The sequence below is a fragment of the Microcaecilia unicolor genome, unplaced genomic scaffold (assembly GCF_901765095.1).
Source record: "Microcaecilia unicolor unplaced genomic scaffold, aMicUni1.1, whole genome shotgun sequence".
In the NCBI taxonomy this organism is placed as follows: Eukaryota; Metazoa; Chordata; class Amphibia; order Gymnophiona; family Siphonopidae; genus Microcaecilia; species Microcaecilia unicolor.
The window spans coordinates 506,024-533,999 of record NW_021963690.1 but is presented as its reverse complement, the minus strand read 5'-3'; the positions used below and the strand labels follow the sequence as shown (position 1 = coordinate 533,999).

Genomic DNA, 27,976 nt, shown 5'->3' with positions numbered 1-27,976 from the left:
AGATGAAGTAAAAAGAGGGAAATTAAAGACTGGATAGTAAGAATGATTAAATCTGGCCACAGGCAGAAAAATAAATTGAACAAAGAAAAGAAAAATGACAAACAGACAGGAAACCCTGGCAAGAGAGTTAAGAGAAGATGATGGAAAGCAGAATCAAGAGACTTTGTCCAACACAATTAGAAAAAGTAAATGGCCAACCAACAACAAAGGTACAGAAAATAATTGTAGTTTTAATTTAGGATAAAGTAATGTGGTAGCTGTATTAATAAAGGTCAATAAATGCAAATAAAACACAAAACAGAAAATAAGGTGATACCTTTATATTGGACTGATTTTAATACATTTTTGATTAGCCTTCAGAGACCAACACGTCCTTCCTCTGGTCAGAAGAGGATACCATAACAGCAGTATACTGTCCTGACCTGAGGCAGGAGGTTTTGGCCTCTGAAAGCTAATTGAAAAAGGTATTAGAGTAGTCCAATAAAAAGGGATCATCTTATTTTCCAGGGAAAAGTGCCTATCAGGGAGTTGAACTTGAGCAACAAAACCATCCAGATTCGCCCGCGAGCCGCATAGCAGAGCTAGCTGCTCTGCAGAGCATAGAGACAGTACCACAGAAAAAGGTGAGGTTTGACAAAGCTGAAACTGAGATTATGGTGACTCCCATAGAAGAGGAAAATTTGGAGGAGAACAGCCTAGCCCCTACACTGCAGGTCAAGTGGGAAAATCTAACCATCCTGCAGGCCGAGGAGGTGGAAGTCACCGAGATATGTTTTCTAAAGATGAGGGTGACATTGGGTCTACCACCTATAGTATATCTCCTATCAAACAGAGCTCTCTTTTTCATCAAGCACTGCCATTTCCTCCCCTCCCCCTCCCCCTCCCCACAGACAGTTTGAACTTCGTGGGTGTGGCTTGGATCTCTTTCAGGGAGAGAAAACTAACAACTTATAGCAGCAGCTTCAGAGAGCATTTTCCATCTCACAGATAGGCTGCAGAGAATACCTTCTCCAGCTTTAGACTTAGACTGGCCTCAGAATGACATCCTATAGTATATCTCCTATCAAACTGAGCTCTCTTTTTCATCAAGCACTGCCATTTCCTCCCCTCCCAACAGACAGTTTGAACTTTGTGGGTGTAGCTTGGATCTCTTTCAGGGAGAGAAAACTAACAACTTATAGCAGCAGCTTCAGAGAGCGTTTTCCATCTCACAGATAGGCTGCAGAGAATACCTCCTCCTGCCTCCTCCAGAGGTTTGCTGGCCACCACAAGATTCAGGACCTGTGGGATGACAGAATCTATGTGGTAGACCACGTAAACGAACCTGGGGGGAGTAGCCTTAAAGTTGTCCCTTGGAAGGGAGGGTAGCTGGGATGGGAGGTTGGATGGTTTGTTGTGATGGGGGTGGTTTTACAAAAGGATTGTTTGCTTGTATTGTTATTGTAATTCCTGGTTTTTGTTAAAATGCAAGCTTGCTGGTGTCCTTGAGTTTCCCAATTCTTTCTCTCCTCCCTGCTGTCCATTTCAGTGCTGCCTTTGGGCGAGACTGGGCACCCAAAGGTTCTCATTTAATGGTCTTTTCCTGTTTGGATTACCTGATTATTTTCTGCTACTTCTAATGTTAGGCTCCTTTCCTGGAATGTGGAGGCATTAATTCTCCAAAAGTGAACTAAAATTCTGAGTGCTCTTAAGTGGCACAAGGCTGGCATTGTATGCCTTCACAAAACCCGTTTGTCTTTTGAAGAGCACCAGAAGCTATTTTGACAATGAGTGGAGGAGATCTACTGCTTGCCATTGGCTGGAAGACAAGGGGAGTTGCGATTTTGTTGTGTAGGAGCCTGGCAGGCATGGACAGACTACTTTTTCATCTATCCAATTTCAGTATAAAGCTTTTAATTTATACTTTTTACTTTGTCACTTCACCACTGCTCAGGAGTTGCATCATTGGCTGTTCACATCCATCCACATTCTAGCATAGATTTTTTACTTTATGTTTTTATGCTATTCCTCCAGGTCATCTTGGATGCTCAGTTTTACTACCAGGACCAAGTCTTGTGTGTCTTTGGTTAGGTATGTCAATTTGGTTTTATTTGAACATATGTTTAATGATTTATGTTCCTCTGGACACCTTTCATCTTTTCATTTGTCTTACGTGTACATGTGGTTTTATTTATTAAATATTTTTCATATAGATGTTTTTACTTTGCAAGCAAATAATGTAATATGTATATTCTAATTATTTTTTTTATATATAATTTTTGGTTAGTTGTTTATGTTTTACCCCTGATGCAGCCTATTTGGTGAAACGTGGCCACAGAGATTTTTTGAATAAAAATTCTTTGAACTTTACAGCTTTTCAGGATATCCACAATGAATATTCATGCATGCAATGGAGGACGTGCATGTAACTCTCTCTCATGATATTCCTTGTGGATGTCCTGAAAACCTGACTAGCTGAGGTGCCTCTAGGACCAGGTTTGGGAACAACTGCCCTACACTGATCCCAGGGCAGTCCTGTTGATTAATGGGGTTAAGACCTCGACTTTTTAGCTTGGTTGTGGTACACGGCAAGGCTGCCCTTTGTCCCCTTCTTCTGTTGTTTTACTTTCCCTTGAGCCTTTACTATGTACTATTCACTCCTCAGAGGAGGTGCAGGGGATAGAAATCCAGCATCAGGTTAGTCACCATTTGGGAAGCAGGGAAAGCATATTTAAGGGGCTACTAATACAGAGAGAGGCTAGGAAGAAATGGGAGCAGGAGTGGGGAAAATCCATTGCTTATTTCTAGGCTAAGCAGCATAAAATCTGTTTTACTCTTTTTGGATTTTGCTAGGTACTTGTGATCTGGACTGACCACTGCTGGAAAAAGGATACTGGGCTTGATGGATCTTTGGTCTATCCCAGAATGTCAACGCTTATGTTCTTATGATAAACAAAAAGCCATCCTCATTGCTGAAATTACACAGATGAAATCCCTATATAAAAGGAGTAATTACTGTGTGTGTGTGTGTGTGTGTGTGTGTGTGTGTGTGTGTGTGTGTGTGTGTGTGTGTGTGTGTGTGTGTGTAAAAATAGCACTATCCCCTCCTCCCAACCACCAGCCCCGCCTCCCACCACCGGCTCTGGCACAGACCGTATAAGTCTGCCCAGCACTATTCCCCGCCTCCCAACCACCAGTCCTGCCTCCCACCACTGGCTCTGGCACAGACTGTATATGTCTGCCCACAACTATCCTCACCTCCCAACCACCAACCCCTCTTCCCCCCACCGGCTCCGCCACACAATTTCGGCTAAGCTCCTGAGGATCCATTCCTTCTGCACAGGATTCCTTTATGTATATCCCACGCATGTTTGAATTCCGTTACTGTTTTCATCTCCACCACCTCCCGCGGGAGGGCATTCCAAGCATCCACCACTCTCTCTTAACAAATAGTTAAGCTCTGGAACTCGATGCCAGATGATGTGGTAAAAGCAGTTAGCATATCTGGGTTTAAAAAAAAGGTTTGGACAATAATGAAGGCATGTTATTTCACGCCTTTTTGACTTGTCCTAAAATTGAGTACTTTTGGGCTGAGCTTATTAGTTACCTGAATTTTTTGTTAGGGTCTCAAGACTGGATTACTATTGAGATAGTAGTGCTGGTTTATGGGGGAGATTTGGGAGTGAGGTGGAAGCCATAAGTTATTTGTTTGACCCTAGTGTGGAAAAAAGTGGGTGCACTCAGCTAGTCCCTCATTTTGGCAATGGGGGAATCAGCTACTTACTTTGATGATATGGGAAACTAGGGAAATGAATCTTACTTTCAAGCAGGCTGTCACGATTGTGGCCGTGACCTCTCCCAGAGACGTACCTTATTTCTGGTGGTCAGATTCTTAGCTGGCTTCTGTTTCTTCTGTCTGTCATTTCTGAGCTAGCTCTGTCTCTCTGTGCTGGCTGCTTCCAGCAGCATGACTCTAATTGCTTCAGTATACTGCACCTGTGCGTGTTGCCTGAGTTAGCTCTAGCTCTGTTTCAGTATGCTGTCTGCCTGTGTCTGGTAGTGGTGACATCATCAAGCAGGGCCTTGATAACGAAGTGGTGTTCTTCCCTTCAGGGCCTTTGCAACGTTTGCGTTTTGCTTTAGGTCCAGGTAGGTTAGTGTTAGTGCAGTGTGCACTTCTGTCTTTTGTTTAGCTTCCCTGCTTTCCCTTCTGTGTTTGGTGCTTTGGGAGCACTTCTGTGTCTGGTGCTTTGGTAGCACTTCTGGTAGTTTGGTGCTCAGGAGAACCTTGGTTAGTTTAGTGTTGTAGAGCACTGCTGTAGCTTGGTGCTTAGGAGTACCTGTGTTAGTTTTTGTGTTTAGGTTCCCTGCTTTCTCCCTGTGACTCCACTGTTGTCCTCTGGTTAGTTTAGTGCTGGGGAGCACTGCTGTAGCCTGGTGCTTAGTAGTACCTGTGTTAGTTTGTGTGTTTAGGTTCCCTGCTCTTTCCCTGTGGCTCCCCTGCTTACCCTAGTGGTGCTATTACTAGCACTTCTGTTAGCATATAGGGCTTAGGAAGTCCTTTTGTTAGTTTAGTGCTTAGGAGCACTTTTGTTGGTTTGTGTTAGGAGCACCCCTGTTAGTTCAGTATCTAGGAGCACTCTTGTTTCAAGCTTGTTCTAGTATCCTGGTCCTGGTGTTATCCTGTATCCAATAAGTCCTGCCGCCACTCGAACCCAGGGGCTCAACTCCTGGGGGGGGTCAGTGGCTAAGTGCAGGTGAAGCTGTGCGGACCAGTCTGGTGTGCTCCAGTCCAGTGTGTTCCAGTCCAGTGCAGACCAGTCTGTTGTGTTCCGGTCCAGTGTGTTCCAGTCATTCCAGCCCAGTGCGGACCAGTCCGGTGTCCTCCAGTCCAGGGGGTTCCAGTCCATGTGTTCCGGCTCGCTGGGCGGTGTCTGCAGTCCTTGCCTGTGCCGGTATGCTAGCTGTCACTGAGTTCAGTCTGTGTTCCCTCAGAGAAGGGTTCCTTTTGAACTTTGTTCCTCTTGCTGCATCCAAGTTTCTGAGCCTGCCCAGCGGTGATTCGAAGGAGCCTCCGGTTTACAAGCTCTGCTCCTGTCTGCCAGTTTTGAACTTCCTTGGGACTTCCAGTCCAGTGATCCATGTCTGGGTTTTGAAACCCATCAGGAGTTTCACCACAGTTACCCCTGGGCACCTGAAACCCCCATGGGACCGGGAGGGGGGTCTTGAGGAGGAGGTACTCTCACGTCTGTGGCCGTGACCACCCTCAGCCTTACCTTCTTTCTGGGGGTCAGCAGCTCTGCTGGCTTCTGTGTGTTTGTCTTGTCTCTAGTCTCTGTGCTGATTGCTTCACTAGACCTCACCTGTGTGGGCTATGCCTCTCTAGGGAGCCAGCATCTAAGGTGGCTGCCACCGGCTCTGTGCCAGCTTCCAAGATGGCTCCTGCTTGTCTTTCCTGTGGGCTCACTTCCTGTGTGTGTCAAGCCTCTCTTTGGGGTCTGTGTACTTCCTGCTGCTGCCCTACTGCTGGTGACTCATCAGTGAGAGCCTTCATAAGGAAGTGCTGTGCTTGCAGTCACGGCCTTTGCATAAGTGTTATGCTCTTAGGCCAGGTCAGGTTAGTAAATGTCTGCTGCACTACTGCTTAGCCTCTCCCTGGGTTCCAGCCCAGTTTCTTTCTGTGTCTGTGTCTCTGTTGTCCTTCCGTGGGGGGTCTTCCCTGCCTCTGTCTGTCTGTGGACTGTGGGTCCTTCCTGGCTTACCCTGTGTTTGGGGTGAAGCCTCTGTTCCTGGCTTACCCTGTGTTTGGGGTGAAGCCTCTGCTCCAGGCTTACCCTGTGTTGGGGTGAAGCCTCTGTTCCTGGCTTACCCTGGGTTGGGGTGAAGCCTTTGTCCGGGTTTATTCTCTGTCTGTATGTGAAGCCTCAGCCTTTGTGGGTTCCCCAGTCAGTGTATGGAACGGCTGTGGCTTCAGACCCTTGGCCTGTTCTTCCTGGTTACTCTGTTTGCTGTGCTGCCTGCCCAAGACCCTTGGCCTGTTATTCCTGGTTTGCTCTCTTTACCCTGAACCCTGCCTTGCCTAGTCTGTGTGCCTACCCTGCTTGTATATCCTGAGGGTATATCCTGAATCCTGTATCTGTCCGGCTAGTGTGTTTTCCTGGGTGATTATTCCTGTATCCTGTCTCCACCTAGCTAGAGGGTTTACCCTGTGGGTATTCCCGGATCCCCGTTCTGCTTAGTGTGTTGCTGCCCTAGTCCTTGCTCCTGCTAGCTTCTGTATGCCTTGTGTTCCTTGGTCTGTCTTCTGGGTCTTGCTAGTGGCTGTGCAGCAGCACACTGTCTGAGTCTAGTTCCGTGCCCTGTCGCCCTCGTGTATCCCAGACCCAGGGTGGGTCCTCTGGATCTTCAGTTCCTGCCTTATCCTGCAAGTCCTGCCGGCCGCCTGCACTTCGGAGCTCAACTCCAGAGGAACGGTGGCTAGGTGCAGGTGAAGCTGTTCCTGTCTCATCTGTTCTAGTTGCCTGCCTTGTACTACTCCAGTCCAGAGTTCCAGTACTGCTCTTCTGTGTTTCCAGTCCCAAGGTGGTCTTGCCTGCCGCTGCCGCTCCTCGGCAGTGGCCCAAGGGCTCACAAACTCCAGTCCTGCCTCGAGGACCTTACAGAATGCCAAGTCCCTCGAGAACGCAACACTAGCCCAGTGTTGGTTGGTGGGTTTTGCCTGCTGCTGTCGCTCCTAGTCAGCAGCCCAAGGGCTCATGTTTGCTCCAGAGCCCGTCCCCGTGGGCTCTGAACCCGAGAACCTGACACAGAGACATCGTTTTCTAGCTATTTGGAATACATATATCCAATGCTTGTCTCTGAGAATAAGGAGTTTAATACTGAATAGATTACGCTTATAATATTCAGTTGACATAGTGGGTATGAGTCTATATTCCTTTAGGTTGGGAGTATTACGGGGTTTAGGTGGGGGGGGGGGAGGGTAAGGGAGACATGAGGCAAGCCACTACTTACCCCTGGTGTCGGAGGCATGGAATTTTGTGACTGGGATTCTGCCAAGTACTTGTGACCTAGATTGGCCATTGTTGGAAGCAGGATTCTGGGCTAGATGGAATTCGGTCAGACCCAGTAGGGCAATTCTTATGCTTTTATATGTTTCTATGACTCAGAAAATATTTTTTCATAGAAAGGGTAATGGATACCTGGAATGTCTTTCAAGAGGAAGTGCAAGAGAAAAAAAAAAACAGTAAGGGAATTCAAGAAAGAATCCCTGCTGGCAAAAGAATAGAAATGTGTGTGTGTGTGGAAGGGGGGGAGAATGAATGGCAAGGAACAATTACAAATCTAAAAGTTTAATGGTTTAGATGATAAACATGGAGGAAGAGGGTGTGGGTGCTGGACAAACAATTGCCAAGCAGAATGTGTGGGGTATTTTGGTCTTTATCAACTACCACTCACTATGTTACTATAACCTACTCCACTTTTGAGATGAATTTGAAGAGAAGCCCATACAGAATTAATAATAGTCTATGATGACAGATAAAGATCCACATGGTCAATCTAGTCTGCCCAATAATGTGGCCAGAGCCACATCTGCCACTCCTTGCAGGTTACACTCTGTCTATATAGAATCCAGAGGTATATGGACAAATACCACAGCCAGGGACATTGTAGTACAAACCTAAGCATCACAAATAAACTGTGTGAAGATTCATGAGGGATATTTTGCCAGAAAATAGGGCCAAATTAAGCCACTCATTCAAGGTCATGCAGGGTATTAAAATCTTGCAAATGAGGAAAAACTACTATACATTCCATAGAACTGATGGGATGGGGATAAGAAAAAACACACAAAGAAGTAGATCAATGTAAAGAGAAAATGAGATAGCTTCCCCCCCCCCCCCCCCCAAAAAAAAAAAAAGGGTATCTCTTGTGCACCATGGAAACTAAAAGGAGGACTGACAAAGGTGGCCCCTGAACAAAGAGGGGATTCTTGCATATGTCCAGACAAGTTTTTTTTTAGCTTCTCTACAGCTTTCCAGAAACATCCCATGTTGGCACTTGTGACAAGGCAAGCCCCAGAGATTCCCCAGTGAAGCAATTGAGCCCAGAACTACATGTCCCAGAAGTCCTTGCAAGAATGAGAGTAGTCCTAAAAAAAATGGAATGGATTCCCAGCCCCAGCAGGGGGAGCAATGACTCGAGGCAGGGTGAGCCTGTTACTCCCTTCCCCACTAGAGGGAGAGGGAAGGAGGAAGCTCAGTTTCCCTGGCTTCGCCATCAGTATATAATTCCCCCCAGCTGTAAGAAGGGGAGAGCAGATTTCCTGGAGGCTCTCAGTCACCAGGAGAGAGAGGAGACGAATGGAGAGAGAGATTCCATGGAGTATGTGGAGGAAGGAAGTAGTCTGCCACTAGAGCTGCCTATGGAAGAAGAGCCAGCTACCATGGAGTGGGAGAATTCAAAGGTTGCCATGCCCAGCACGTGAAGGCAGTGGAGGAGGCCACACCGGGCATGGTGCTGAGAGGTGGGAGAAACTGTCAACCCTGCTCCTTACAGGGTTCCCTCTGTGCTGTGAAAAGGCAGGTGATTTGTGGTATTGGTTTGATGTGCAAAGACTGTCCATGAAGATTTGTTCTGAACTGTTGTGCTATATTGGAAGTGTGCTGAACTCTTACTAAACTCTTCTGAAGGAGGAGGAAGGGGAAGCTAATGCCCTAATAGAAGACCTGAGCGTTGGCTGGGGGATTTTGGGGACCTGGACTGTACTTTTTTCTTTTGGAGATTATCTTATGAGGACTGTACCTTTTTCTTTTGAAGACTATATTAAGAAGGCTGTACCTTTTGTTTTGAAGAATATATTATGATTTTTGGTATGAAATTGCCTTGATAATAAAATACTTTGGCCCTAAGTCCCAGTATCAGTAGTATTCTGTCCTGGAACCCTTGGAGCCCCGCAGGCTTGCTGGCTCCACCCAAGAGGAGGGAGCGGCCCCCTCTCCCCTTTTACACACTGTCAAGATCACCTACATGTATAGCTCTTATTCCTTCTTTCCTTTGAGAAAATATTTAAATTGTAGTTTATAACTATAAGATTCATTTTACATGACTACTGGAACAAGATCAGTTTTTGTTTAATATTTTTCGATTGTTGGTTTTTTGATTTATTTTTTTTTTTGCGTATATGAAATATGGATTTGTATTTAAATACTACCCAGTCTTACATTCTCAGTATGTGGAAGGGGACTGATATTGAAGCTGAAAGTAAGACCTACATACTAATGTTTCCTCTTCAATTAACTTTTTACAAATACTTGACAGATGTTCATAATAAATCAATAGTATACTATGTTTTGTTCTCTAATCTACATAAAGTGGCTAGGTTTCCTTCCAAGGGTATCAAAGTAGTTTATCTTAAAATACAAATTAGCTTCCCGTTTTCTAGTTAAATGGGATATTTTCATTTAAACAGACTGAAAAAAAGAGGGACTATAATCGCTATATAATCTGATTAATGCTTTTGTTTCAATCTATTCAGAACTGTTAATGTATATTTACCATAACAGTTACATTAATAGTTTTAAGGTGGAAGGGGTAACGAGGAAAACTAGCAAAAACCTTGATTATGCTAACTCTGTGAATATTTCACAGAGTTAGCTACTGGTGCTACTGGACAATTTTCAGTCTTTGCTTTCTGAAGCTTCTTTTCTATTCCAAAACACAAAGTGAGCTGATCATTTCATACTGTAAGCCACATTGAGCCTGCAAAAAGGTGGGAAAATGTGGGATACAAATGCAACAAATAAATAAATTTCAATGCAGCTACTGGCTCTGCCAGTAGGTAAATCATTTAATCACATAAAGAACTAATTTTCACACACGTACAGAATCAGTGAGGAAAGCTAAACAAAATTTATCTCCGTACATTTTTCATACAACAAACATCTCCATCTTAAGGCGCTGATATTAAAGAGCTAACATTTATAATAATCCTTTCTCCGAGGACAAGCAGGCTGCTTGTTCTCACTGATGGGTTGACGTCCTCGGCAGCCCCCTCCATCGGAAAGTTTACTAGCAAAGGCCTTTGCTAGTCCTCGCGCGCCCATGCGCACTGCGCATGCGCAGCCGTCTTCCCGCCCGAAACCGGCTCGAGCCGGCCAGTCTTCTTTCGTCCGCGCTCGGTACGGTCGTGTTACGCCGTTCGTGCCCCAGAGAGTCGACCTCGCGCGTCCTTTTCGACGTGTTTTTTCCTTCTTTTCATTACAAAAAGTTCGGGAAGCGCTCCGGAAGTGTTCCGGAAGACCCTTTCGGGTTTTCTGCCCTTCCCGTATTTTCTCAGCTTTTGCCCCGTAAGTTTTCTTTCGTTGTCGGGGTAGGCCTAGTTTGGCCTCGGTCGAGATTTTTCTCCCCTTAAATTTTGGTGCTTCAATTTTCGCCATTTCGGCTTTTGATTTCGCCGGCGTGATTTTTCCGCCCATGACATCGAAGCCTTCCAGCGGCTTCAAGAAGTGCACCCAGTGCGCCCGGGTAATCTCGCTCACTGATAGGCACTCTGCGTGTCTTCAGTGTCTAGGGGCCCAGCACCGCCCTCAGAACTGTAGTCTGTGTTCCCTGTTACAAAGGCGGACTCAGGTAGCGAGATTAGCCCAGTGGAACGTTTTGTTCTCGGGCTCTTCGTCGACATCGGCACCGGAGGCATCGAGTGCATCGACGTCGTCAGCGTCCGGACCATCTTCCTTGGCTGCCGCTCCATCGACTGCATCGAGGCATCGGACCTCTGCATCGGCGCCGAGGCATCGGGCGACTGCATCGACGTCGGTGGTACCGAGACTTCGTCTGCTGATGTCGTCGGACGGAGGTGCATCGTCAGGAGTGCAGGTGAGGGCTGTCCATTCCCCTGCTGGTGGCGGTGAGCCTTCGGGTGGGTCTCCTCCTACCCTGAGGGCTCCTGCGGTACAGCCCCCCCGGGATCGACCCTCTTCGGTCTCGGCCCCGAGGAAGCGACGGATGGATTCTACGTCCTCCTCGTCGGTGCCGGGGAGCTCTGGTGACATGCTTCGGAAGAAGTCGAAGAAGCATCGACACCGGTCCCCTCCCCGTGTCGGCACCGAGAGCTCTGGGTCGCCGAGGGATTCGGCACCCAGCAGGCAACGGCACCGAGAGGACCGCTCACCCTCTGTTCAGGAGGTGTCGATGCGCTCCACTCTGGACAGCCCGGAACAGCCTCCTCGCCCGGAACAGGTTCTGACGTCGACGCCTGCATCGACCTCTCAGCCTTTTTCTGCAGCCACTCTAAACGAGAGCCTCCGGGCCGTTCTCCCAGAGATTCTGGGAGAGCTTTTGCGCCCTACTCCTCCGGTACCGTCGAGCGTGGCGCTGGCTGGCCCATCGCCCAGGTTGAGGTCCCCGACGTCGGTACCGCGTACGGTACCGACCGCGGCCACCTCCCAGGAAGGCTCCCCGACTACGTCGGCGGAGGGAGCTTCGCCGATGCGGGCGAGGGAGTCTACCTCTCGACGCCCCCACCGTGGACGGGGTTCCACCGAGTCGAGCAGGGCGAGGTTGCAGACACAGGTTCGTGAACTTGTGTCTGACACCGAGGGTGAGGCCTCGTGGGAGGAAGAGGAAGATCCCAGATATTTCTCTGACGAGGAGTCTGAGGGTCTTCCTTCTGATCCCACTCCCTCTCCTGAGAGACAGCTTTCTCCTCCCGAGAGTCTGTCTTTTGCTTCCTTTGTCCGGGAGATGTCTACGGTTATCCCCTTCCCGGTGGTTGTGGAGGACGAGCCCAGGGCTGAAATGTTTGAGCTCCTGGACTATCCTTCTCCACCTAAGGAAGCGTCCACTGTTCCCTTGCACCATGTCCTGAAAAAGACATTGCTTGCGAACTGGACCAAGCCATTAAGTAATCCCCACATTCCCAAGAAGATCGAGTCCCAGTACCGGATCCATGGGGACCCAGAGCTGATGCGCACCCAGTTGCCTCATGACTCTGGAGTTGTGGATTTGGCCCTAAAGAAGGCTAAGAGTTCTAGGGAGCATGCTTCGGCGCCCCCGGGCAAAGACCCTAGAACCTTAGACTCCTTTGGGAGGAAGGCCTACCATTCTTCTATGCTCGTGGCCAAGATCCAGTCTTACCAACTCTACACGTGCATACACATGCGGAACAATGTGCGGCAGTTGGCGGGCTTGGTTGATGCTCTTCCCCCTGAGCAAGCCAAGCCTTTTCAGGAGGTGGTCAGGCAGCTGAAGGCGTGCAGAAAATTCCTGGCCAGAGGAGTTTATGACACTTTTGATGTTGCGTCCAGGGCCGCTGCTCAAGGTGTGGTGATGCGCAGGCTCTCATGGCTGCGTGCCGCCGACCTGGAGAATAGACTCCAGCAGCGGATTGCGGACTCGCCTTGCCGTGCGGACAACATTTTTGGAGAAAAAGTCGAGCAGGTGGTAGAGTCTCTCCACCAGCGGGACACCGCATTCGACAAGTTCTCCCGCCGGCAGCCTTCAGCCTCTACCTCTACAGGTAGAAGATTTTTCGGGGGAAGGAAGACTGGTCCCTATGCTTCTGGTAAGCGTAGGTACAATCCTCCTTCCCGACAGCCTGCGGCCCAGGCTAAGCCCCAGCGCGCTCGCTCTCGTCAGCAGCGTGCGCCTCAGCAAGGCCCCGCGGCTCCCCAGCAAAAGCAAGGGGCGAGCTTTTGACTGGCTCCAGCAGAGCATAGCCGACATCCAAGTGTCAGTGCCGGGCGACCTGCCGGTCGGGGGGAGGTTGAAAGCTTTTCACCAAAGGTGGCCTCTCATAACCTCCGATCAGTGGGTTCTGCAAATAGTCCGGCAAGGATACACCCTCAATTTGGCCTCCAAACCTCCAAATTGTCCACCGGGAGCTCAGTCTTACAGCTTCCAGCACAAGCAGGTACTTGCAGAGGAACTCTCCGCCCTTCTCAGCGCCAATGCGGTCGAGCCCGTGCCATCCGGGCAAGAAGGGCTGGGATTCTATTCCAGGTACTTCCTTGTGGAAAAGAAAACAGGGGGGATGCGTCCCATCCTAGACCTAAGGGCCCTGAACAAATATCTCGTAAAAGAAAAGTTCAGGATGCTTTCCCTGGGCACCCTTCTCCCCATGATTCAGCAAAACGATTGGCTATGCTCTCTGGACTTGAAGGATGCCTACACTCACATCCCGATACTGCCAGCTCACAGACAGTATCTGCGATTTCAGCTGGGCACACGCCACTTCCAGTACTGTGTGCTACCCTTTGGGCTCGCCTCTGTGCCCAGGGTGTTCACAAAGTGCCTAGCTGTGGTAGCAGTGGCACTTCGCAGGCTGGGGGTGCACGTGTTCCCATATCTCGACGATTGGCTGGTGAAGAACACATCCGAGGCAGGAGCCCTGCAGTCCATGCAGATGACTATTCGCCTACTGGAGCTACTGGGGTTTGTGATAAATTATCCAAAGTCCCATCTTCTTCCAATGCAGAGACTCGAATTCATAGGAGCTCTGCTGGATTCTCGGACGGCTCGCGCCTATCTCCCAGAGGCGAGAGCCAACAACTTGTTGTCCCTCGTCTCGCGGGTGCGAGCGTCCCAGCAGATCACAGCTCGGCAGATGTTGAGATTGCTGGGCCACATGGCCTCCACAGTTCATGTGACTCCCATGGCCCGCCTTCACATGAGATCTGCTCAATGGACCCTAGCCTCCCAGTGGTATCAGGCCGCTGGGGGTCTAGAGGACGTGATCCACCTGTCCACGAGTTTTCTCAAATCCCTGTATTGGTGGACGATTTGCTCCAATTTGACTCTGGGACGTCCCTTCCAAATTCCTCAGCCACTAAAAGTGCTGACCACGGATGCGTCCCTCCTGGGATGGGGAGCTCATGTCGATGGGCTCCACACCCAAGGAAGCTGGTCCCTCCAGGAACGCGATCGGCAGATCAATCTTCTGGAGTTACGAGCGATCTGGAACGCTCTGAAGGCTTTCAGAGATCGGCTGTCCCACCAAATTATCCAAATTCAGACAGACAACCAGGTTGCCATGTACTATGTCAACAAGCAGGGGGGCACCGGATCTCGCCCCCTGTGTCAGGAAGCCGTCAGCATGTGGCTCTGGGCTCGCCGTCACGGCATGGTGCTCCAAGCCACATATCTGGCAGGCGTAAACAACAGTCTGGCCGACAGGTTGAGCAGGATTATGCAACCTCACGAGTGGTCGCTCAATTCCCGTGTGGTACGACAGATCTTCCAGGTGTGGGGCACCCCCTTGGTAGATCTCTTCGCATCTCGAGTGAACCACAAAGTCCCTCAGTTCTGTTCCAGGCTTCAGGCCCACGGCAGACTGGCATCGGATGCCTTCCTCCTGGACTGGGGGGAGGGTCTGCTGTATGCTTATCCTCCCATACCTCTGGTGGGGAAGACTTTGTTGAAACTCAAGCAAGACCGAGGCACCATGATTCTGATTGCTCCTTTTTGGCCGCATCAGATCTGGTTCCCTCTTCTTCTGGAGTTGTCCTCCGAAGAACCGTGGAGATTGGAGTGTTTTCCGACCCTCATCACACAGGACGAAGGGGCGCTTCTGCATCCCAACCTCCAGTCGCTGGCTCTTACGGCCTGGATGTTGAGGGCGTAGACTTTGCCTCTTTGGGTCTGTCAGAGGGTGTCTCCCGCATCTTGCTTGCTTCCAGGAAAGATTCCACTAAGAGAAGTTACTTCTTCCATTGGAGGAGGTTTGCCGTCTGGTGTGACAGCAAGGCCCTAGATCCTCGCTCTTGTCCTACACAGACCCTGCTTGAATACCTTCTGCACTTGTCTGAGTCTGGTCTCAAGACCAACTCTATAAGAGTTCACCTTAGCGCAATCAGTGCATACCATTACCGTGTGGAAGGTAAGCCGATCTCAGGACAGCCTTTAGTTGTTCGCTTCATGAGAGGTTTGCTTTTGTCAAAGCCCCCTGTCAAGCCTCCTACAGTGTCATGGGATCTCAATGTCGTTCTCACCCAGCTGATGAAACCTCCTTTCGAGCCACTGAATTCCTGCCATCTGAAGTACTTGACTTGGAAGGTCATTTTCTTGGTGGCAGTTACTTCAGCTCGTAGAGTCAGTGAGCTTCAGGCCCTGGTAGCCCAGGCCCCTTACACCAAATTTCATCATAACAGAGTAGTCCTCCGCACTCACCCTAAGTTCTTGCCAAAGGTTGTGTCGGAGTTCCATCTGAACCAGTCAATTGTCTTGCCAACATTCTTTCCCCGTCCTCATTCCTGCCCTGCTGAACGTCAGCTGCACACATTGGACTGCAAGAGAGCATTGGCCTTCTACCTGGAGCGGACACAGCCCCACAGACAGTCCGCCCAATTGTTTGTTTCTTTTGATCCCAATAGGAGGGGAGTGGCTGTAGGGAAACGCACCATATCCAATTGGCTAGCAGATTGCATTTCCTTCACTTACGCCCAGGCGGGGCTGGCTCTTGAGGGTCATGTCACGGCTCATAATGTTAGAGCCATGGCTGCGTCGGTAGCCCACTTGAAGTCAGCCTCCATTGAAGAAATTTGCAAAGCTGCGACGTGGTCATCTGTCCACACATTCACATCCCATTACTGCCTGCAGCAGGATACCCGACGCGACAGTCGGTTCGGGCAGTCAGTTCTTCAGAACCTGTTTGGGCTTTAGGATCCAACTCCACCCCCCGAGGGCCCTGTTTGTTCTGTTCCAGGCTACACTCTCAGTTAGTTGGTAAATTTTTTAGGTCAATCTCAGTTATGTCCTCGCCGTTGCGAGGCCCAATTGACCATGGTTGTTGTTTTGAGTGAGCCTGGGGGCTAGGGATACCCCATCAGTGAGAACAAGCAGCCTGCTTGTCCTCAGAGAAAGCGAATGCTACATACCTGTAGAAGGTATTCTCCGAGGACAGCAGGCTGATTGTTCTCACAAACCCGCCCGCCTCCCCTTTGGAGTTGAGTCTTCCCTTGAAGTGTATTGTCTTGCTACATACTGGACTGGCCGGCTCGAGCCGGTTTCGGGCGGGAAGACGGCTGCGCATGCGCAGTGCGCATGGGCGCGCGAGGACTAGCAAAGGCCTTTGCTAGTAAACTTTCCGATGGAGGGGGCTGCCGAGGACGTCAACCCATCAGTGAGAACAATCAGCCTGCTGTCCTCGGAGAATACCTTCTACAGGTATGTAGCATTCGCTTTTCTGTGTTTTTCTATAAACAAACCTTGAAGGTATGATATCTTCGTTCTCCAACAATTACTTAAATCTTAACTTTGGATTTAAATTAAAACTTACAACTGTTTGTATGTAATTGCAAAGTGAGGCATCTTTTGCACACAATTACTTTCCAAAAAAACTCTGCAAGGCTTTATTTGCTTTTAATTGAAAAGGTTTGCCATATGAGGCAGCATTCAGTTCCAAGCTTGGCTTCAGCTCCTACAGCCAGCAGGAAGGCTTATATATTACAGAGCCGGTAGTGGGAGGCGGGGCTGGTGGTTGGGAGGCGGGGATAGTGCTGGGCAGACTTATACGGTCTGTGCCCTGAAAAAGACAGGTACAAATCAAGGTAAGGTATACACAAAAAAGTGGCACATTTCTTGGCCAGACTGGATGGACCGTGCAGGTCTTTTTCTGCCGTCATCTACTATGTTACTATGTTACTATATTAGCAAGGCAGTGTTTACAACCCCTGGGAGAGAGACCAGATTCAGCCTGTGCACACCAGGTTCCAGAGGGAGTCATAATCTTTGAAACCTGACCAATGACTATCACCAAAAAGATTGTCTCCACACAGATTCGGTTAATAATGTGGAACAACTGAGGTAGAAACAAATAAATACTCAAGGCACCAGAGTTTTAGACATTTTAAAGTGAGATACAGCAGGAAAAGGTGAAGCTGCAAGAAAGTAGTTGTTTTCCATAAGAACACACCAAGTTGCACTTTATTCTCTTCTAAGTGTACGAGAGAGCTACTAATGGAGCTAAGTATTTTCTAATTGATTCAGCCAAGAAACAATATCACTGGGAATGGAAAAAGGTTACCCTAAGCCTGCTAGCTTTCTCAGCAGTCTGGAAAGCAGCTCCAGTTATACAGTGAATAATTTATAAATACAATGCCTACTTCTTTTCTTTAACTTTTGGTAAATACTGATATGGCTAGTTTTTTTTTTCTCATGCTCAATCCACCATCTGTATATTTTGAATATTGATGGCTGAATTCACGACCCATATTTTCATAACAAAACACCTATACAAACTCATAAGGCTCTCAGCTACTTATAAACTGTATTTTGTGTAAACTTTGCAATAAGTACACACACCATTTCAATATGTACACATGCCGGACAATAATATACCCTGTATTCACTAAGGGGCCCTCAGAGCTAAAACGTGGCGGCCACTTTTAGTGCCAGCAGTAAAATGGCCGCCCTGCCATATTTTATTATAATGGCCACGCGCTAATTTCAAACACACATTAGTGGAACTTGATGTACCCCTCAATCTTCTGAGGGAGGAGTGACCTATTAGTTAGTGCAGCAGGCTTTGATCCTGGCAATCTGAGTTTGATTCCCATTGCAGCTCCTTGTGACTTTGGGAAAGTCGCTTAACCCTCCATTGCCCCAGGTACAAAAACTTAGATTGTGAGCCCTCTAGGGACAGAGAAAGTACCTGCATATAATGTGTACAGCACTGCGTACATCTAGTAGTACTATAGAAATGGTTAGTAGTAGTAGTTTAATGTATTCTAAAACAATGGAGGAAAAGACCTCAGCTGACTTCGGCTGTGCGATACAATTACTGGTATATTCTTAAATAACCAGCTTCACTCTGTTCACAGCACCTCTTGTAGCCCATTGTCTAGATTTTAATCATCAATCGGATGACTTCATCTGTTGGGTGATTGACAGAGGAGACGCTGATAAGAGATTACTTCAAAGAGAACAGCAGTGGATGAATACACCGCTTGAAGTCTGTGGACCCCAGCAGTCTGAATAATATGATAGAATGGGCTACATTCATGTGAAGGATAGGCTCCCAGAGGAGTTACTACTACTACTAAGCATTTCTATAGAACTACTAGGTTTCAATGGAGGGTTTTGGGAGTGAAGCTGGTCATTCGTTGTATTGCACAGCCGAAGTCAGCGGAGGTCTTTTCCTATATTGTTTTAGAATTTGTTTGAAAGCTATTGCATTAAAGAAGATTGAGGGGTACATCAAGGTCCACTAATGTATGTTTGGTATCAATACTTTATATAGTGGATGGTTTTCTCCTTTTTCTTTTTTTTTTATTTACACATGCTAATTTCCCCATTAGCATGTGAGCCCTTACTGCCACCTATTTAGGAGGCAGTAAGGGTTCCCGCACTTAACCGGGCAGGGCACCGTAATGTGCCCATGCTGATTAGCGCAGGCACACCTAATCTCTGCCCATGGATGTGGGATTAGCACGTGCTGAGTGGGAAACTACTGCCAGATGCCTCAGCGTGTCCCACGGTAGTGTTCTTTTACCATGTATTAGGCTGACTGCGCTTCAGTAAAAGAACCCATAAAACTTGTACTTATAAGTTATTATTGAAATTGTTTGATGAGTTCCAACACACATTTCTCTTACTTATTTGCAAGCACTTGTGTTGGAAACCATGTAAAAATGACCTTACATGCAACTGGATCTGATTGGTTTATGCAGTGTGTATGGCACCAAAACCAATACAGACCAACTGAACCAAGTGAAATGAGTTACTGATTCTCTCATTAATACCACTATTCTTGGGAAACAGAGGAATTCAACTTTAAAAAATTATCTCTGCAGTACAATTTTAAATTTTATCTATTAGGGTTTATTTACCGCCTTTTTGAAGGAGTTCACTCAAGACGGTGTACAGTAAGAATAGATCAAACATGAGCAATAGGCAATTACAGTAGTAAAAATATTTGAAAACAATACAAAGTATGGCATGGTACACTAGCAATGTCAACACAATACGTAATAGAACATTATAATTGGTAGTGAAGGGTAAGGCAAAGTTGTAACATATAGATGGGTAAGAAAGAAAGAAGAATTAGAAAGTAAGGTGACTGATTTGAAGAAAGTTGCACATGGAGGAGTGGATAAACATATCCTGTTGTAGTATGTGCAGCCCGAGTCATTCCTTGTGTGTGTGAGTGAGACTAACAAGTTAGTTACTTCTTCCATTAAAGGCTTGGTTGAAGAGCCAAGCTTTCACCTGCTTCCTGAAGTAGAGAGAGTCTTGTGATGAGCAATGCATTTCAGGCAATGCATTCCAGAGTGTGGAGAAGGCTCGCTTGTGGGTATCACATCATGTAATGTCTTTTGGAGAGGGTGTAGTTAGTGAAAGTCCTTGGGAGGACCTTAGTGTCCTTGGCGGTGTGTGGAGGATCATCCTATTCTTTAGATACTTGGGGCCATTTCCTTTCAGGGCCATGAAGATCAGACATAAGAGAGTTTTAAATTTAGCCCTGTATTGTACTGGTAGCCAATGACGTTTTTGCAAAAATGGTGTGAAGTGGTCACTTCGCTTGCAACCTTCTATGAGTCTTGCTGCTCCATTCTGAATCAACTGGAGCTGGTGCAGGCCCTTTGTAGTCAGACCATTGTATAGTGCTGTGTTGGAGTATAATACTTATGATATGATCTTATGCTGACCCAGAATATTTGTTTTCTGACATGCAGAATGTTTGTTTTGACCTGTTGCTACCAGAATATTTGTTTGATAGGTTGCTACCACAACGCTCCGTTGCGGTGGGTAACTCACTACAGGACTGTGCTTTGAAACAAGTCCAAAGGCTGGTGTTTTCATCAGAGGGTGCCTGGGAGAGAGGAATGCAGATTGGCCACTCATTGTTCTGTTCTAGGCACACTTGTTTGTGAGCTGTTATAAAAAGAGGGGAAGCCCTGGCTGAAACAGAAGCTCTGTACCTGGTGGACGCCTCTCTCCAGTGTGGAATTGTCCCGCAGAATCTCTGGGCGGTCATCGGTGCTTCCCCAATTGCTGTTACGGCTCAGATGAAGGCTACAATCCTGTGGTGATGCATGTATACTGCATAAGAGTGTTATGTAATATGTGTGTGCCTACTGATGTGTGAATAAACAATCAGATGAAGGCTACAATCCTGTGGTGATGTATGCGTGAACTGCATAAGAGTGTTATGTAATATGTGTGTGCCTATTGATGTGTGAATAAACAATCTTTAAAGCAATATCCGAACCCTTGATTTGCTACAAGTGCATTGCAGTAATCCAGTCTTGATGTTACCAAGGCATGCACAACTGGGATAAGATTTACCTTCTCGATGTAAGGAGAGAGGCAGCGTAGCTGTCACAAATAGCAGAAGCAGCTCTTGAAGGTTGCTTTGATTTGGGGAATCAGAGTAAGTGTTGAATCTAGCTGTATTCCAAGGTTCCTGACTTGTGATTTGAGGGGGAGTTCATACTTCCCAAAAGGGATTTTGATGTCCGGTATGTAGCCACTTGTGTTAGGGACCCAGAGAAGCTCGGTTTTACTTGGGTTCAGGCAAAGTTTGTTGTTTTGCCAGTTCTTGAACTGAAAACAATATTGCAACTTACCATGGAACACTTCTGAAATATTGTACATGACGCAAGTGGTGCAGTTTCCTTTTAAAGATGACAAACATATAAAAACACCAACAAATATTTCAGCAAAGCTAAATGCAACTTACCAATGAATCCTAGCTGTGAGAATTCCAGAATCAACCAGTCATCGGAGGTCTGCTGAACAGCAACATCCTTTATGGACTGGAAATACCCAGGTTTGGCAATAATATCATCCTCTAGCTGAAAAAGCATACCCATAATCATTACATTTACATATAGTAAACTGTGGATTAAATATTCTAAAATGAATAGGCATATCATCTGTATTTATTCTTTAAAATTACTACATGACATGCATGTGCTATAATTTAGTCAGTGACACCCTAAGAAGTGTATTTTCAAAGCACTTAGACTTACAGAGTTCCATAGTAACCTACGGAACTTTGTAAGTCTAAGTGCTTTGAAAATGAGCCCCTAAGTCACTTAACAGTGATTCCTTAGTGTTAAGAATACTTGGAATACCACTCAAATTTTGTATGCTGTTTAAAATTCTGCAAAAATTAATAGCAATAGAGAAAAAAATCAGGGAAACCATCCTTGGTGCAATACAGCCAGGGTTGCCAGGTGGAAAATTTTTTTCCCACCCAAAACAGCACAAAAACCGCCCAAAACCCGCCCAAACTCAAACCCCGCCCCTAACATCCCCACCCCCGCGTCATCACCCCCGCCGTAACTGGCCCCGCCTCCCCGTCATCGGCCCCGCCTCCCCCGTCATCGGCCCCGCCTCCCACGTCACTAACCCCACCCCCCGCGGCCGAAAAAGCCGCCCAAAAAACCGCCCTGAAGCCCAAAAACCAGCCCAAAAAACCGCGACCCGCCGCGGGCAAAAATTTCCCGCGGCGGGTCGCGGAAAACCGCCCAATTGGGCGGGAAAACCGCCCACCTGGCAACACTGAATACAGCAGTCTACGCCATGTAGATTACATTTGCTCATTTTTATATTATGGTTAACAAAGGTAAACAAATTATATTCTTTCATTTTCTTATTATACAACAACTTGCTATTTCAATAAGCCAATTTATATCACAATGAATTAATTACAATCCCAATACAATGTAGCTATAACAACTTATGACCAATTTAAAATAATAAAAGTAAATGATAAAAGGCCCTGTGCAAATCAAGATTAACATTATGCAACAGACTCTCTAACACAGACTTATGAAAGTATTTTTTAAACATTCCTTTGGAAATAATACTGCCTAAATCCCATAATAAGAATAAGTAGTCAAGTTTTAAGCTTTTTACAAAATTGTACTTAATTGAAAAAGATCCGCAATTCATAAGGCAAAACAAAAGCACTTGAACACAAAGTTTTTGTACCACTGATCTTAAAGGAAATTGCAATAGCCCTGCCCTAATACTCTGCTAAATATTGTTGCATCCTTTTGTAGAGAGCTTCAAAACCCATAAAAAGAACTTTAAATTTGATCTGACCTCAGCAGGGATCCAGTGCAAATTAAAGAGAATCAGGGTTATATGATCCTTCAGTTTAGCTTGTGATTGCCCATGCAGAACTGTAAAGTCTCACTCTAAAAAGGAGTGACCAGCAAAACATTTATTTAGCGCAATTAAAATGTTTGGGGGGAGGGAGGTACTCTAAAGTAATTCTGAAGAATTAAGCCCCTAATTCTTAAAAGGGAAAAAAGTTCTGAAATTAAATTCTCTATTTTTCCCCAAGGGAGGAGTTAAGTTTTCATTCTGTAATTGTACAAGTGATATAGCCAATTATTGGTAGGTAAGCATCATTTGAGACTGAACTCTACAGTATAAGGCTAAGCTCAACCCTGGTTGCCCAAATTGTCCACAATCACATTCCTTCGTTCCCACTAAGGTCAGAAACTCCTATTTCAGTAAATCTGAATGATTATTACAACTCATAGTACTGCTGATAGGCCAAGAGATCAGCCCACTGCCACAAGCTATACACTGGTGAAGTTGATTATCTGTGACTAAAATATTGGGAATATTCTAATTGTGACAAATGAGGAGCGCTGAATATAAACAGGGTTACGAATTATTGGAATCATTTGAAGCATCCACAGAAGGAAATAGTGGCATGCACATATACAGATTGGTCACAGACATACATTGTGATTTCAGCAAACTTATTTCTAAGTGTAAATGGCTGGGAAGCCAGAAAATCATGCAGCCCTTTTACTAAAGCTTAGCATGCTAATGGAATTAGTGCATGCTAAATGCTGCATGTCCCATTTTCAGGTCCGACTCAAGGACTTTGGTGCTGTGAGCCAGTTTGAATTAAGCCAGCACTCCTCCACCCTGCATCAACTTGCCCCTTTTCCCTGTGGGTCTGGCATCTTTCCCTTTCTTTCTCTCTCCCACTCTGCATCCCTTCTCCCCCCCCCCCCCCCCCCCCCCCCCCCCCCCCCATGGTTCTTGTAAACCCTGTGCAAGTTACCAGCAGAGTGAACGCAAGCTGCTTTCAGCCAGGCCCTGGGTCTTCCCTCTGCATCAGAGGAAGCAGGGAGGCAGAGGAAAGACCCAGTGCCTGGATAAAAGCAGCCTGTGTTCAGACTTCTGCTAGTAACTTGCACAAGGTTTACAGAATCACAGGGGGCAGGGGTGAAGAAGGAGCAATGCTGGACCCATGGGTGTAGAGGGGGACGAGTGAGACTGGGCCAGGGGGTGCAGCAGAAGGGAAGAGAAACCAGACCCATGAGGAGAATGGAGAAGAGGGGGAAAAAAAAAGAAGGCTTTAAACATTAGATCAGGTGAGGTCAAAGACTATGGATTTTAGCAGCCTTTATTGCTGGCTGCCTGAGCCAATGCCTCAACCTGGACAAGCTGGCCCTGCCTATTTTATACCTATGGATCATGTGGCACTTAATGCACACTAATGTCTGTTAATGCACATTAAGCTTTAGTAGAAGGGCCCCTATGTGTGTAATTCCCATTTTACAATTGGAACACACTTATTAAAAGAAAAATCTCCATCAGGTCTTTACTAGCTCCATGGCATGGATTAGTTTCATTAAAGTGCTTGCTATGGCCAGGAACTCAAACAAGTGATACAGGAGGTAACTATGCAAAATCTCGAGCTTTTTTTTTCAGTTTATTATTTTCTATTTCTTTGGAGGTCAAATTATTAAATTTAACCTTTTAAGGTTTCGCTCTTTGATTGGTGCTGCTGCTACTTTTCTGAAATGGGGATTGGTGTATATAGTTGCTGGCACTTACAGGTGAAGGTGTCAAAAATCAGCACTTCTATGTATCATCACTGACATATATATACTGAACATGTCTCATGATGCCACTCTTTTTGTACAAGCGTAGGTATGTGCTAGCCAGTGGTGTAGCCATGGGGGAGGGGATGCTTGGGGACTCAGGTCTCCTCCAAACCTACAGCACTCCGAAGAAATTTGGTGCCTGAGCCGTTCCCCTCCTCCTTATGCTCTTGCTGTAATGTTGAAGTCGGCCTCGCACCCACCCAACCAATCCACTCCTGCCCCCCCCCCTAAATCAGTGGGCTTAATATGCCCCTGGTGCCAGCAAATACATATGCATCTGTCAGCATCCTTTTATGTTATTCTACAAAAGGTTCCACATTTGGTAGAGCCTTTTGTAAAATACCAGGGAAACTGTGAAAGTCCCCACCTGGACAATCCATTTCCTATCTTGACATGCTATGCAAAATAGGGCTTCACATGAACATAAGAACAGCCATTCCAAGTCAGATCAATGGTCCATCTAGCCCAGTATCCTGTTAGCGGCCAATCCAAGTAAAACATACCTGACAGAATACCAAATAGTAGCAACATTCCATGGTACCAATCCCTGGTTAAGTAGTGGCTTCCCATGTCTCTTTCAATAGCAGACTATGGACTTTTCCTCCAGAAACTTGTCCAAACCTTTTTTTTTTAAACCAGACACGCTAACCACTATTACCACATCCTCTAAACAACGAGTTCCCAAAATTAACTATTCATTGAGTGACCGCTGTTTTTTTCTAATTGTATTTTAGATCCTCCAGCAATCAGTAAAGACCAGTTATAATTCTACACTCCTATGATGTCAAGATGAAAGTTTTGCTTAAGAACTTTATACTATGTATCTGTTCAAAATTTTTTTATTGTATTCTGGCCTTGAAAAGTCACTTTTATCATTTTATCATCTATTTTTCAGCTCTAATGTACAGTTCTTAGCCTAATCAAAAATAGTTAGGTCATTACCAGCTTATGATGTGTACAATCAATTCACAGATAATAAAGTTCAAAATGAGCACAAGAACAAAGACAGGACAAATTTCTGCCTAGATAAATAGAACTTGGGCTGGCTCCTCCGCATTTGTAATGTTACTACTGACTGTGGATTGCAGACTCTCTTGTGTTGATATCTTCCACATGTTACAGCATGAGAACAAATTTGGTAGATGGCAGGGTTTCTTAGTGAAAAAAAAACACAGTGCTCCAAATAGGTATACTTTTCTAAACTAAATTTTGAACGAAGATGTTAAAAGTAGCTGTCATATTTAATGTTTTCACTACAGTTCCTCTGTGTATTGATGGAAAGGACGTACCAACAAGGGCTGTAACTGAACTCCTGAGAAATGCTTTCAGCTTTAGAAATGAATCATTATTTCAGGAACTAAACAGGAGTAAATGGAACCAGGGAAAGCTGTTCTTTATTCCAGCTGTCTAGCAGCCACATTACGTGCCCTTTTAGCAAGGCTCTTGAGAGATGGTTAGTGTCCCAGTAGACTAAAGAAAGCTGAAGAAGCAACTTTTGAACAAATACCACGCATCTAAACTGTTTTTATTGATTAATAATCACTGCCCAGCTCAATGGGGGAGGGCGGGGGGGGGAGAACACTTAGTTGCAGCTGATCAATAACTGACAGAGTGAAACAAGTTGCAAGCAGAGTAATAAATATAATTATTCAATAAGTTATTTCTCACAAAAACAAAAAATCCAAAACAACTTACCTGCTTCATGGAATCAGACTGACAGACTACCATATAACACGACAGGTGGCAATGTGTAGTGGCACTGACCTAACAACTTAATGATTTTAAATTAACCAAAAATCCCCACAGGGTGTTTATCCTTTGAAAGTTCTCCCCCCCCCCCAAGAGGGGAGGTGAATAGCTCTGTAGCATCCCACCCCACCTCCTCCATCATCCACTGGACAGTTGCAACCCATTCAGTTTCCTAAAAAAGTTCCAATGCTGGAAGTGGAAGCTTCTCAGTTTTCTTTACTTAATGTTTGGAAGATGGTGAAGCAGACTGAAGCATTGTTGAAAGGTCCACTACAGCAGCTTCGTGATTTTTTTCTTAACAGGTGAAACATAGAAACACGGGAAAATGTAGGCAGATAAAGACCACATGGCCTATCCAGCCTGCCCAATCATGCCACTCTCCCTATCGCTCCCTTAGAGATCCTATGAACTTATCCCAAGCTCTCTTGAATTCAGACCATTCCTCTAGCTTCATTAAGTCCTTTCTCAAGCTATCCACACCATCAGGGGTGTCTACCCTATTGCAGATTTTGGTATCATCCACGAAGAGGCAAACCTTACTAAACAGTCCTTCAGTAATATCGTCTACAAAGATGTTAAAAAGAACCATCCCAAGAAATGAACCTTGCGCTACACTACTGGTAGCATCCTTTTCCTCAGAATGAGCTCCACTGACCACTACCCTTTGTTGCTTTCCACTCAACCAGTTCCTAACCCAGTCAGTCACTTTAGGGCCCATACCAAGGGCACTCAGTTTATTAGTCATCTATGTGGAACCATGTCAAAGACTTCGCTAAAGTCTAAATACACCACATCTAGCGCTCTCCCTTGATTCAACTCTCTGGACATCCAGTCAAAGAAATTTATCAGATTTGTCTGACAAGACTTGCCTCTAGTAAAATAATGTTGCCGCAGGTCCTGTAATCCATTGAATTCCAAAAAATGTACTACTTTCTGTTTTTAAAGCTTTTTCATTAATTTACTGCCAGGTACTTGTGACCTGGCTTGGCCACTGTTTGGAAAACAGGATACTGGGCAAGATGGACCATTGGTCTGACCCAGTATGGCTACTCTTATGTTCTTATGTACTTACAACAGAAGTTAGACTTACCGGCCTCAAGTTCCCAACCTTTTCTTTACTTCTGTTTTTCTGGAGAGGAACCACACTGGTTCTTCTCCAGTCCTCCAGGACTACCCCTGACTCTAGAGAAGCATTGAAAAGGTCAGCCAGTGGAACCGCTAGAACTTCCCAAGTTCTTTCAGTAACCTTGTATGTATGCCATCCTGCCCCATTGCTTTGTGCAGCTCTAGTTTAGCCAGCTCCTCATGAACACAGTCCTCTGAAAATCCTTCAGGGACTACCACCCATGTGTTCCTATTTGTGTTTGTCTTCTGCGGTCCTGCTCCCAGCCCTTCTCTGTACTATCAAGTTTTTAGCAAATCTTTAAGTCATCTACAGTTGCTGCAAAACACGGCGGCCAGACTGATTTATGGGTTGGGTTGTTTTAATAGGATTTCACCTTCTATTACTGATCTTCACTGGCTACTCATACATCTACAAATTAAGTTTAAAGTAGCTTGTGTATCCTATAAATCAATCTATGGTTTAAATGCAGATGGTCTTATAGACCTACTTGAGGTCCCTTCTTCAGTAAGAAGTTTGCTTTCTTCGAACATTGCAACTGGGTTTCCCTGCTTAAGAAATGTTAGGTTAAAGTCAATTTATGTGGGTTCTTTCCCATTCTATAGGGTGCGGATGTGGAATGAACTGCCAGTATCACCAAAATGTTCATTACCTTACCTTTTTGTAAGGGTTTAAAAACTTACTTTTTTAGCAAATAGGTTATTTGGTTTAAAAGAGTTTACTCTGGCTTATATTGTTTTTTTTTTTTTTTTGTTTATACTGTACTTTTTGCTTTATTTATATGGTAATTCTTCTGATATATGAACGTCCCTTCACTTGATAACCACTGTGAACCCGGAGATCAACGGACAGTACATAAGACTCAACTAGAACACACAACAGAAATATCTGTTAAGCAATTCCACCTTATCTTTATCAGCCTCTATATACCGTGTTTCCCCGAAAATAGGACATCCCCCGAAAATAAGACCTACCCAGGTTTTGGTGCCCTTAGTAAATATAAGGCCTCCCCTGAAAGTAAGGCCTAGCAAAGTCTTATTTTCAGGGGATGTCTTATTTCGGGGAAACACGGTTGGTCCGCTCACCCTCCCTCCGTCGCTCCTGCAACTAACCCCCCACCCGAGATCGCCGCCCCCCCTCCGTTGCTCCGAAAGTAACGGTTGGCCCGCCCACCCTCCCTCCATCACTTCTGCAACTAACCCCCCACCCGAGATGGCCCCCCCACCCGAAGTCGCCGGGCCACCCCTCCGTTGCTCCGAAAGTA

General features: G+C 46.1%; 1 protein-coding gene across 1 annotated transcript in view; it reads right to left on the bottom strand.

Annotated features, from left to right (window-relative positions):
• LOC115459576 (alpha-1,3-mannosyl-glycoprotein 4-beta-N-acetylglucosaminyltransferase B-like) overlaps positions 1-27,976 on the bottom strand; it is a 317,839-nt gene that overhangs the window by 93,130 nt on the left and 196,733 nt on the right. Inside the window, exon 8 of the mRNA XM_030189387.1 lies at positions 20,657-20,771. Within this exon, the coding sequence (XP_030045247.1) occupies positions 20,657-20,771 (115 nt within the window). The remainder of the gene's footprint in view (positions 1-20,656; positions 20,772-27,976) is intronic.